The 12602-nt window shown below is 40.7% G+C and overlaps 2 protein-coding genes across 9 annotated transcripts in view; both read left to right on the top strand.

Annotated features, from left to right (window-relative positions):
* Positions 1-397: 397 nt before the first annotated feature.
* On the top strand, positions 398-4923 carry tlcd5a (TLC domain containing 5a). Of its 4 annotated transcripts, none has more exons than XM_030066249.1 (4): positions 398-669; positions 1064-1251; positions 1831-2033; positions 2592-4923. In XM_030066249.1, the coding sequence occupies exons 3-4, from the start codon at positions 1838-1840 to the stop codon at positions 3128-3130; spliced, it is 735 nt and encodes a 244-aa protein (XP_029922109.1). In that variant the 5' UTR covers positions 398-669; positions 1064-1251; positions 1831-1837; the 3' UTR covers positions 3131-4923. The 4 variants fall into 4 exon arrangements, with proteins under 4 accessions (XP_029922109.1, XP_029922108.1, XP_029922107.1 ...); XM_030066248.1 differs by having other exon boundaries at positions 398-729; XM_030066247.1 differs by lacking the exon at positions 1064-1251.
* Positions 4924-8832: 3909 nt separating this feature from the next.
* arhgef12a (Rho guanine nucleotide exchange factor (GEF) 12a) overlaps positions 8833-12602 on the top strand; it is a 47606-nt gene continuing 43836 nt past the window's right edge. For all 5 annotated transcript variants that reach the window (XM_030066991.1, XM_030066990.1, XM_030066992.1 and 2 more), the window contains exon 1: positions 8833-10258. In XM_030066991.1, the coding sequence (XP_029922851.1) occupies positions 10227-10258 (32 nt within the window). In that variant the 5' untranslated portion in view covers positions 8833-10226. The remainder of the gene's footprint in view (positions 10259-12602) is intronic.

Raw genomic sequence — 12602 nt, 5'->3', positions numbered from 1 at the left:
ATTGGGAAATTATCTTTTCACTACATCCTCTGTAAAGGTCAGAGCATAGGGTGAGAGCATAGGGCCAGTGGAGCTGGTAGGAAGTCAAAGCACTCCAGCCGGGCAGATGCTTTCCAGCACAAGGGTTTTAAGCCAGGTCATCCACATGAAGGATGTTCTCTTGAATCATCTGCAACCTCCAACTTTATTTGCCTTGCCACATGTAGAAATACACCACTCCTTCCATTTAGTTCCCCCTGGTGGACCGGAGACAGCTACAGTATGTTGCCCAGTTAATTATACAACAGATGTAGTATGCATTATTGACCACAAGGTGTCACTATTTTTCCAAACAGATGCTCCAACCTTCCCTGACAACGGAAGGAGATCCAGGAGGATGCCAAGGAAACAGGCTTTTGGTTACACACTGAACAAGCAGCTCATCACCTGTACACTGTTACTCAGTGTATCACATACAGGAAACCATTCGCACCAGTAATACCAGCAGCCACACTCGCATCTGTATCGAGTAAACGGTGTCAAGGGGATTAAGGGATGCTGCTGAGGTGGTTGAAGGCACCGGCGGAGCGCAGATAAAGGACAACAAATAGTGTGTGTGCGGGCAAACAAACCAGGCAGGGATAGTCCTCACCAGAAACATGCCTTCACAGGACATTAAAGACTCAGAATGTAAGCGAGGAAAGGCTTCAGAGTACCGTTACTATAAGTAGACACATGGTCAGCACTGAGGTAATGGTTTCTTGCTGTATTTGTGAAAGTGTTGTGCGTCGTTGTTGCAGTCGTTTCAGAAAAACGTTTTGTTAGCCCTCTAGCTTGCAACCAGCTAGCTAACTGGGTAGTTAGCCTGTTGTGGGAGCATCATCCTAACCAAGACATAAGCCGATTTCGATGTAATCTAAATGTAGAAAGCAAGACACGAATATTATTGATCACCCGACTAACTGCTGTCCCCCTTTGTTTTTCATCATCATGCCGAGACAAAACCATCATGCATTATTTTGCTTTATCTTAAAAACTAAACGGAACCACGCCATCATCTTCCCATTCAAACCATTTAAAACAGGACCATCTTAATCATCTGTCCTATTCCTCATCTTCATCGTCGCTCTGTGGGAAAAAGACTGCACCCTGCTAGAATATAATGGATGTCTCACCAAAATTAGAGGCCAGCTAATTTCAGAGCCTCGTTTCGTCATGCCACCATGCCACCATGCATGCCACCCTGACATCCATCATGTGTCCGTGTCACTGGTAAATCTACTGCACCTCAGCTTTCCACTACTATGGAAAAAAAGACTTGGCAGTTTTGCTTTAAGTAGTGCTATGGAAATAAGATGCAGCATTGTTGTTTTGTTATTGTTATCATTACATCACTGTGGAAGCAGTGTGAGGTTTATGTGAGGACACTGTCATGTAGATTGTCTGTAGCCCATGACACAGTAACCTCTCATCTAGTTTTGAAACTCCTTGAAATTTGTTAGCTGTGATGAAGTGTCCTTGTTGCCAGTGAGGGTGTAGGCCTGTCGATCTGGATGGTCTCATCTCCAAGTACAAACGTCACAAGAGCAGAAGAGACGTCCCACTCACCCCACCAGACCCTCGGACGGCCAACTGTAGTGCTATTATAGTTCAGGCAAAGGCTAATTGTTGTTCACTTACAAAGGATTTCACAGTGAGAGTCTTTGGATGGTAATTCTGTAACTGATACAATTTATTTATTTCTTGTGATGTCAGAGTTGACTTGACTGCTGACCAACTAGTTGCTGACACAGAGGGAAACTGTAAGTTGGCTGCTTCACCAGTTGTTTCCTTGTTTGTTTTTGTCTTCAGTTGAAAGATGGCATTGCTCGTGGTTTCTGCGCTCCTGTGCCTGTCCGGTTGGGTCTCTCTCTATGTTATCCTGTGCAGCCTGAATGGATCTCGGGGCTACGAGTGGAACTGTCGTCTTGTCACCCTTGTGCATGGCATCCTAGCAGTCTGTGTCACAGCATACATAGGCTATGTGGATGGACCCTGGCCTTTTACGCATCCAGGTAGGATGCGTAGCCACTGCGGATCTGAGACTCTCGAAGCATAGTCACATCTAGTTGTGTTAATATTGTCAGCCTATACACAATAGATAAAGCTGAGAAGAAGGGCTATCACCAAGATATTTGGCTACAATCGAGGCTTAGAGTGAAGGCATCGTTCAGCCTGTTGCACTGTTGTAAATTCCATAGGGTTACATGCACATGTGGACACACTGCTTTGCATGAAAATGTGGAGCGATCTCTTGTTCGAAACAGCTGCTAGTGAGTGGGCTGGTGGCCTGATGACAGTCACTGTTGTTTCTATTCAAATTAGCTAGTAAAACAAGTTACAAAGTGGAACAAGAATCAGCCCTTGAGCAGTGATCACATTATCTCACCAGTCAAATTAATATTAAGTTACAAAATTTTGCAGTTTGTAATCAGAACATTGTTTTGCTTCTACAATTAATATTATGGTAGTGTTATAGTAATAGCATGTTTCATTATGCTGATTGCATCTATTTACATGTCTTTTCTAAAATGTATTACTTTAAACTGTATGTTTTTATCTGTCGATTCCAGGTACTAAGAACACCCCTCTGCAGATAAGTGCCATGGTGCTGAGTCTCGGCTATTTTATTTTCGATATGGCCTGGTGCGTGTACTTCCGCACAGAGGGCCCTGTTATGCTGGCCCACCACACCATGAGCATCCTGGGAATCCTGCTGACCCTGTGGCTGGGGGAGTCTGGCATCGAGTCGTGCGCTGTGCTCTTTGGCAGTGAAATCACCAACCCCCTCCTGCAGGCACGCTGGTTCCTCAGACAGACAGGACATTACGAGACACTGCTGGGGAACGTTGTGGACGTCCTGTTTGTGGTGCTGTTTGTGTTCATGAGAATCTTTGTGGGAGGCACAATGTTGTACTGTGAGTTGATCTCCCCCAGACCCAGGTTCTTTATCAAGTGTGGCGGAGTGGCCATGTACGCTCTGTCCTGGGTGTTCATGGTGGACATTTATCGATTTGCCATGCGGAAGAGCAAGAGGTGGCAGAGACAGTGGAAAGTCCAGCGCATGGAGGAGACAGTAGTGGTCAATGGTCATGAAGGGAAGATGGACTGATTTCTTTCTCTACACTGTATGGTGTTTGTGACTGAAATTAATGTGCATAATGTCTGTGTACCTCACTTTTGACTCGCAAGTACAAAGGGAATCAACTTTTGTATGTTCAATTGAGATAAACAAAAAACAAGGGAGCTGTCAAAGCCATAATATCCTTATTACGCGCTCCCGCCTTTGTGTATAATTGAAGAATATTCTTTGATGTGTCTGTAATGTCAAATACCTGTGCATTTTGAAACACAGTTTTTTATGAGCACACTACAGAAGAAAATGTAATAACAGTCTTAAAGGTACAGTTAGCTTATAGAAGAGACAATTCATGTCACCGAAAACCAAAGCAGCTACTGTGATCACATCAGCAGATGTTGTTGCTTTCAAAACCTAACTGTAGTGAACTGTAGCCCAGTCATATGTTCTGGTCTGGGTCCAAAAGGAATCTCACTCTTAAGAAATGCGCAGTGGTGATGCCCTCTGTTGTGAAACATTTACAGTCACATAAAACATGTAGGTTGGATTGTAACAGCAAAGGCTCATTGTCACACTGACAGTCAGTGTAGCCAGACATGGAAATTGAGTGTACATGTGAAAGACGTACTCAGGGATACCAGAAACTTGGGTTGAATTCTAGAGGGATGCATATGTTTGATTATTTTGTTTTTGTTTTTCCTTTTTTTTTTTTTCCAAATGTAAAACCATCCTTTTAAGCTTTTGCTGCTTATTTCTGAAATCCTACCCTAGAGTCTGCCCAAAATAGCATTCCTATTACTACCAGCAGTATATTTCTTTTGATTCCCTCAAATAAAGGAATAAAAAGGGGGGGACACATCATCGCACAGCCCTGTTTTGCAATGCATCAGAGATCTATGGAAACTACAAACTATTTAAAATGTTGAGTGAAAGTCATATCAGAATTTGTAACCTATATCACATCTTAGTCTCTGGATGTGATTCATTGTTGAGGAGACATGCACATAATCTATACTTCACACACCCTTAAAGCCCTGAAAATGATAAATTTGCTTTGAGTCTTAACAAAAGGCAGTCACAAATATGGAAAAAAATTGATTGTATAACACATTATTTTTATGTCAGTACATAACCAGAATTAAACAAATGCAAGCATAAAGAGTTTTTTTGGTTACATAGCGTTTTGTCTGGCACGGTCATGATCCAGTTATCTCCTGGAGTCAAGGTTGGTCCTTAGTGAAGTAATCATTTTGAGGTATCATTTAGGCCATCTGTCTTTTTCATGGCCTTTCACAATGCCTTGTTTGTAAAAGCATTCCCATCCTGGGCAACACTACCTTTTAAGATCAAATGCATCATGGGATGAAGACTTAAATTATGTGGTTATAACTGGATCCATTTCATGCCAGCAAAGATACCAACCAGTGTAGAACTACCACTATTCTTTGGATTTTATGTTGGTGTTTCCTTTATTTTGAGTATACCTTGTATATTATTTTACTGCACTATACTTTTTGCAGTAATATCCAAGAAATTTCTGTATTACTGTCATTTGCCCATCTATATTTGAAGTTGATGTACATGCACTCAAATGAGGTCCATGTATTTGGGTGTTAAGAATTATGACCATCAACGTTATGTTTATGAAAGGGAGAATAGCTGGTGCGTGCCTTAGAGATCTGAATGTACTTTCCTTTTAATAGTTTATTGGTTTTTATGTTTGTTTGTCTTGTGCTGTACCATACAACACCGAACACAAGCGCAGGCTTAATGGAGAGGCCTTAGTTTTGGCTTTATGATTTGATTACATTCTTTATTATCCCTGAATGGAATTAAATAAAAATCTAGTAGTTTGTTCATGTGCTTCTGAATTCATTTTAAATATAAATATCCCAAATTACACATATCAGCTACATTTGCACTGAACGCTTCAATTGCATTGTGATTGAGACTGAAGTTACCTAACCTGTCCACATGATGGTGTTATATCCGTGCTCTACGAGTGATCATGGGGGGAAGAGGACACAGTCACTTGGGAGTGCCAGAGTAACACAACATAAAAAAGGCTTTTACAGCTTTCTCGTTTGAAAACAGTTTCCCAAATTATAATCTTAATTAAACAAAAATGTCTGCACTGATACTTTTACTTGATTTGAAGTAGTTTATCCACTATAAAAGGCCTGAAGCCTGGCTACTTATACAAATGTTTCACTCATATTTAGTGTGAATGCAAAGGAAAGACATATTATGTGTTTTCAGTTTTGGGAGCACACAAATATTCTGACAGAATATATGGAGTCACAAAACAAAGTGGGTTTGCAATAAATGACAAATGATCAAGCAAAAGATTACTGTATAGCTTCACTGAATGAGTGACAGTATCCCACACAGTGACATCAAGAGGACACAATGGACATAGAAATCATAAGGAAATTATTTTTAAAACAATTACAGCAGATTAGAAATACTTATATTCTAAAGTATTTTTATTGGATGCTATGACACTAAAGTGCATAATTTGTACTGTATAACAAAGATGATCACAAAATGTTCAACCCTAATATGTATCAACAACACTGTTTTGCCCTCCTAAAAACACAGCAAAAACTGTTTTTTCCCTCAGGTCAAGATATCAGTAGCATATTCACTATTTAAAAGAATGTTTTGGGCAGTATGTTGGTTATACTGAAAAAAGTATCTTTGTGTCCCCACCACCAACCAAACAATAAACTACACCTTTTTTTAAATGAATATTGAAACTATACAGATAGGTGAAACATTAAAGGAAAACGTGAATAAATGACTGGGTAAACATAATGAGCACAGATGCTTCCATACAGGTGTGCTGCATGACATAATTAGTGATTAATATCCTATCATGCATGTCTAAACCTGCTGAGGAGGCCCAGCAGACCACAATTTTGGATCAAGATGGTGAGAGGAAAAGCTCTAAATCACTCTGAAAGAGGGTTCATGATTGGGGCATGGATGGCAGGAGCCTCAGTCACTAAGACTGCTCTGCTAGTGTTTCAATAGAAACAGTGCCAGAAATGACATGTCTATTATAACTATGGGAAAGACATCAGCGAGCAGGATTGGAAATTGTGGTCGAAAGGGCACATTTGAAGATACTGATGCTTGTGCATTGGTGTGGTATGTCAGGAAAAACAGAAGATCCCTTCTTCCTCAGGTGACTGCCAGTGCAAGACATGATCAGACTATATCAACAGTCCATCAACAACTTCAGAGAGCAATATCACATTATGGTTGCAGTGCATAAAAGCCCTCATTGCAAGGACAAAAACACATTTCCGAGTTCAGTGGTACAAACACCATAGACTGGCCTCCAGAGATGTGGAAAAAGCGATGTGGCTCTGTTATGCTGTGGGGGGCATTTTCCTGGCATGGTTTGACTCCACTCTTCACCTTAGTGGGAAGATTTAAATCAAAACAAAGTTATTCTGAGTGATCATCTTGATCCTGCAATGAAACATTTCTATCCTGATGGGAACGGGCTTTTCCAGGATGACAGCGCCCCCATCCACAGGACACTGAGTTGCTGGTGAGAATAAAAATCATGTAGATCAAGCACCATGCCCTTCACAGTCACCACCCAGTCACATTCAACCCAGCTGGACACCTATGGGATATGTTGAAGCAATGTGTTAGACAGTGATCTCCATCACCATCATCAAAACACCATATGAGGGAATATCTTTTGGAAGAATTGAGCCTGATCCCTCCCGTAGAGTTCAGAGACTTGTAGAGTCTATGCCAAGGAGCACTGAGGCTGTTCTGGTGACTTGTGCTGTCCCAACACCTCAGTAAGACCCTTGATGTTGGTTTTTCCTTTAATTTCTCACCTGGCTGTGCATACTACACATTAATTCATAAAGGCAGTCCATCAGCAAAGCTGTGCTATACATCTGTATATGCAGTAGGACCATTATAGACAGATGATGTGGGATACTTGACCTCCCATAGGTTTTCATATTTGCCTGTAATGTCTTCCTCAGTGTAACACCTCAGACTGATACTAGAGGTGTGACACATTACACTGAGCGCTGTGGGGGAGAAAGTCAGTAGGAATTAGGAAACATGAAAATATTGTGGTAGTGACTGTGGAGCACAGGTGCATGTTTCCAACTGATGCCAGTATGCAAACTGATCAATGAATATTTATTATCTTTTTTCCACATCTTTGATATTTCCATGATATTCTGACAACCTATAAGTCTCCCCAGTAACAAATGCTTTATGATACTTAAATGTATTGTATATCGACCTAGTAGGCCTAGCTTTCCTCTTCAAGTTGTAAATCTGGCCTCATGTTATCTCGCTTACATTATCTTGTATACTCAGGGCTGACTTCCTTGTCCATTATGCATTACAGGTCACTCCCATTTGACAACTATCCTAGTTTGTCCACTCTAGCAGTAGTTTACAGTCAGTTTACTGATTTAAACCTAAGTTTTAAAAAACTGAATTTAAACCTCAAGATGGTGTTTAATGTCATCTGAAGTCATTCATTCATTCTTTCTCTGTCTCTTTCTGTCTGTCTGTCTGTCTTCACACAGACACATGGTAGGTAGGTAGATACTTTATTCATCCCGCAGGAAATTCACATTTTTTCAGCAGTATTCACAGATTACAGATTAAGTAAATAAAAAGAAATAAAAATAAAGAATAAGATCTAAGTACAACAGAATAAGATCTGAGTACAACAGAATAACCTAAGTACAACCCAGTGTGCAAAAAGCAATGTGCAAAAAAAAAAAAAAAAACAGAAAAAAACGTGTGCATGGGTGTATAAAATGTGCATAGAGGTAGGTCAATGTGCAAATTTAGAAGAACATGCACACACATACACCACTGTATCACTCTCCTCTGCCTTATATGCATTTTCTACAGAGGAGGAAGTTTCTTGAGAGTATGAGAGTCATCTGTTCTTAGTGGACAAAGGACTGGGCCAGCTGGGATCCCATTCACAAGCCTAGATAATGAGCATATGAGTGCTCTCCATGCCCAAGCATAGACCTGGCCTGACTCAGAGAGCCATGAAAGCCATGCAATAATAATGCATGCTAATCAACCATTTTACAGATACATTTTTCTAGACACCCCCCACTCACCCTCAGCACACACACACACACACACACACACACACACACACACACACACATTCTGCAAGCACAGTAAAGACTACTGGCTACAATACAGTTATCACAGCAAAACCATACACTTTATAAAAGAAACTATATAATTCACTATAGAAACATTACACTGATTATGATGGTATGGCAGGTTAGAAAAAACACCAAAAATCATGACAACGATAATATAATCCCACTACTGTACCAAAAAATATGCCACAATCCACACAGGAATGTAAAGGTAATAGGATACAACCATGTAACTCAACACATAGTGAGGGTCAGTGGGTTTCAACCTCTTTCTAAGGACTGAAAACTAAAATGCAAACCATCAGCAAACACAACAACAACAACAACAGCAACAACAACAACAACAACAACAACAACAACAACAACAATAATAATAATAATAATAATAATAATAATAATAATAATAATGCGTTGCAGTTCTTTAAGTAATAGTAATAATTTAAGTAATAGTTTGCAAAAAAACTTCCCGATAAAGAGAGAGAAAAAACTTATGTAAAAACATAATGAGTTTTCCCATCTCCCGGCGGAAGTGGTTAGTGGAAGCGCTGTTGGACTCCTAACAGCTAGCTGGCTAGGGCGTTGCTAGCGGCAGAAAGTGGGATTTTTGGTACCTTTCCATAAGTTATACTCACGTACAAATAACGTCGTGCGTTTGGAAAAAAATAGCGTTTGGTGTTAGCCGAAAGTTTTGAGCGGCCTGGCGGCTATTTTTGTCGTAGTTTGCGGAAGACTGGTTGTTGCTGGCTGTCCCGTTAGCTAGCCACAGAGCTAGCTTGCTTTGCATCCACGGGAATTCTGCCGAGAAACGACTGAATTCTGGAAACATGGAGTCAAGGAACGCTGCGCTGTGCTAACCGACTTCACTGGATTTTGTTTCTTCAAGGAGACTTTTTGAAGGACATAACAAGGAGATAATTCACATGCCAGTCAACATTCATGCGGTGATATATATATTTCTTTCGGCCGTTGCCCAGCTCATTGTTGTGAACGGGAGTTTGCTTAGTTTGCACTCGAAACAAGAGCACACGAAGCAAAGTTTTTTGCTGAAAGAGCTCATCTGTTTTGTTAGCTGGTAGCTGGCGAGATACAACGCCAGCCGGATCGCTGTGAGAAAGGATTTGCCAAAACCATTGCGATTTTTTTTAATCGGGCATAACCCGTATTGTTTTGTATCTTAACGTTTTATACTGCTATAACATTAGCTGTAGTTGTTTTGCTAATTTGTAACACGGGGTTGTCTCAACTCGTAGTCGGTATTGAGCGATTCTCATGGTCACGGGAGACTCGTCCGCGCAGCCACAGACAGGCATTTCTGGGAGCAGGGAATACCAAATGGGACTGGAGGAATTTCCAACATCTTCAAAGATCATTTAGGCACCGAGGCCATTCAGCCGAGCAGGGGTGGTGGCAGACGGACTGTATCACAGGGCCAAGGTGTCCGCTTCATTTACGTACTGGAATACTAATAGGTCATGTTAACGCTACACGTTTCACATCAGCAGGACAGTGGGATGTGATTTATTGACATCAAATGATCCGAACAAGGAGTTTGTATATGCACGACAACTTGTTTGAGCTGGAGCAATTTATTTTTTGTTTGCTGCCACAGTATTGTTTATAGCCATCTGACTGTACAGCTAACAAGGCCGAGGCCCCGATTCGTTTTGATGGTCTTCACTGTCCCTTGCAGCCATTCACTTTAGACAAGGAATATTGTTTGATAGATAACGTGTCGGTTTTTATTTTTGTTTATCCTAGTGTTGGACGTACAGCCCACACCAGCCGCCGCAATTATATATATATTTTTTTCCTGCTCACCATCATCCTCACAGTCCTTGCCAAATTAAGACGAATGCCAGTGAAGGACACTCCAGGAAATCGTCTCATCACATTCTGGAAAATGTTAATCGGATATAATTTGCTGCAAATCTAGAACCGGAAGCCCAATGAGTGACACACAGTCCAGTTTCACTGACAGGTATGATATTTATCTTATGTTAATGCATCGTCAACTCTCCGAACACACTATTCAGACTAATATACAGAATTTTTCATGAAAGTCAGCCAAGTTGGTTATGAGTGTGTTGTACTAAAAGCCCACAGCCTCTTGAAAACATATTTTTTAAATTGTCCAAGTGAAGAATTTCTTTGTGGTGATATGCCTCATAATAACTGCGTTATACAATCTAATTACTATGGAGGGCCATCACATCTTAATGGAAACTTTGCTGATCTCAGCATGGGTAATGGAGTTCTCTGCAGACAGTAAAGTACTACTTGTCCAAGGAGTGAAAAGGCCTGCCACTGTTTGTGTGCCAGCGAACAGTCATCTGTGAGCCTTGTACACCTCTCAACATCACTATTAACCCTAAGCCTTTAAAACCAACCTTCTCCTACACCTATTAAAACAATCTCTGGATTTGGACAAAACCTAAAGCTCAAGTAATCACCTTATCTTAGGGATTGGTCAACTTAGATTTGATGCTGGACACTCATGCTAAAACCAGTAGGTTAAACAGTGTTCAGTGGACTGAGAAGCCATTACATTGCAGAGAGGAATGTGCTCGTTTTTATAATATATTGTGATGTTAAGGTGTCAGTGTTCTCTGCATCACTACAGATGAACTCCTGGTACCCAGAGAAGAAAGAAATGGATTCCTATTATGATTTTGATGTGTTTTGGCAATGTATTAGAGAAGTGAAGCTGTAATGTTATGTCAAGCCTGCCCACCTGAATCCCACATACCTGCAAGGAAAGCATGCCAGCACAGAGGAATGCAGAGACTAGTAAAAGCAAAAGGAAACTTATTGCACAGGGTTAGAATATGAAATGTCCTCATGTCTAGGGCATGAATTAGACACCCCCTCCCTTTCCCATTGCAATGATGGCAGCAGTATCTGGCACAGACTGTTGTGGCACTGTTTGCTTTTTTTTTCTGTAGAGCATTACCACAACACTGTGGAGGGCTCCAATGACTTTACTGATGCAGCCTCCATGGCCGCCATGGTGGCTTTCAATAAAATTAATGTCAGTACTCTTCAAGGATTGCAGCAAACTTGTAATGAATCTTACACTGCAGCAAATAAATCATGAAGCTACTCCTTTGATGTCATGAAACACCCAATGCTAGGTTTCTATTCCTATCATATTGAGAACATTATGTGTAAGGTCATTTCTCATAAATTTGCTGCTGCTCTATGTGATGTCCCGTGCTGCATTTCTGTATTTGGCAACTTTTGAAAAGCCAGTATTTAGTGGCTAGAAAACAGTGCTGCATAGTTTACTGATGCTATTAGTAATTTTATCTTTAATTAGAGTTTAGGACTACAAGCACTGACATCCTCAGTGTGTTTGATTCATTTGTTTTACATTCTACATGTCTATTAGAGCCAGCATTGTTACAGTTCAGTTGTGCAGCAGACCATTATAGCTAGGGTGAAACGATTTCTCAAGGTACTCAAATAATTCCATTACTAAAAACCCTTGATTCAAATTCTTTACCTTGAAGCTAGGGATGTGTGTGATCTGCTCTTTCTAGTCAACACAGATATACTGGTCATTTAAACTTTTTTTTGTGTGTGGGTGGGTGGGTGGGGGGGGGGGGGGGGGGTCACTGAGCATTATTATTAATTCCACCAGAGTTCTTGACAAGATACCCCCACTTGGTTAAATTTAGGATTATGTTTGGGTGAGGACTTTTTTTCTGATCATACATAGTGCTTATGGCTGCATCTGGCAGAGAACACCAGGGGGATTATTGCAGCCACTCAGGCAGCTGCAGAAAAATGGCATTTGTAGCATTTAAGGAATTGGGTTACTGGAATATTAGGTAGGGCATTTCAAATGACTTATGTCAACTCAACCTTTTTCCAACCCCATTTGTTTTTACAGATCAAAAGATGCTCAGTTTTGACTGTTTTCTCAGTGTTCTCTTAATTTAGACTTTTCGTGTAGTCGGGTAGAAAACTTGTGTTTAACCGCCAGTGAATTAGACACAACTGAGTTTCATTTGTCCACCTTATTTTGGAATGCAGGAGTGAACAGTTGGTTGAATTTATGTTTTCTTGTTTTGTTTTTGTGCCACACTTCCATTTGTTCGCTTCCTTGCTAACTAGCTTATTTGCCAATGTTGTTGGAGCACCTCCAAAAATCAATCAGTCGTTGTGTTAGCTGCTACGGTGAAAAGTGAGTTAGCTTGCCAATGACCAGAAGTGCCTGACCAGAAGTCTTGCACAAAAACGTTAAGTGGCTGCTTCTCTATTTCCATGAAAAATGAGGTGAATAGAATGCATCTCAACAGAAAACAGCCTGTGTACACATG

This window comes from Myripristis murdjan, chromosome 13, assembly GCF_902150065.1.
Source record: "Myripristis murdjan chromosome 13, fMyrMur1.1, whole genome shotgun sequence".
Classification (NCBI taxonomy): domain Eukaryota; kingdom Metazoa; phylum Chordata; class Actinopteri; order Holocentriformes; family Holocentridae; genus Myripristis; species Myripristis murdjan.
Note: the sequence above shows the minus strand (reverse complement) of the source record. Positions and strands in the feature narration are given on the sequence as shown.

Bases quoted from the DNA above. Each gene is read 5' to 3' on its own strand.
- tlcd5a (XM_030066247.1), top strand. From the start codon at position 1,838: ATGGCATTGCTCGTGGTTTCTGCGCTCCTGTGCCTGTCCGGTTGGGTC. The intron at 2,034-2,591 runs GTAGGATGCGTA...TGTCGATTCCAG, and splicing joins CTGGCCTTTTACGCATCCAG to GTACTAAGAACACCCCTCTG.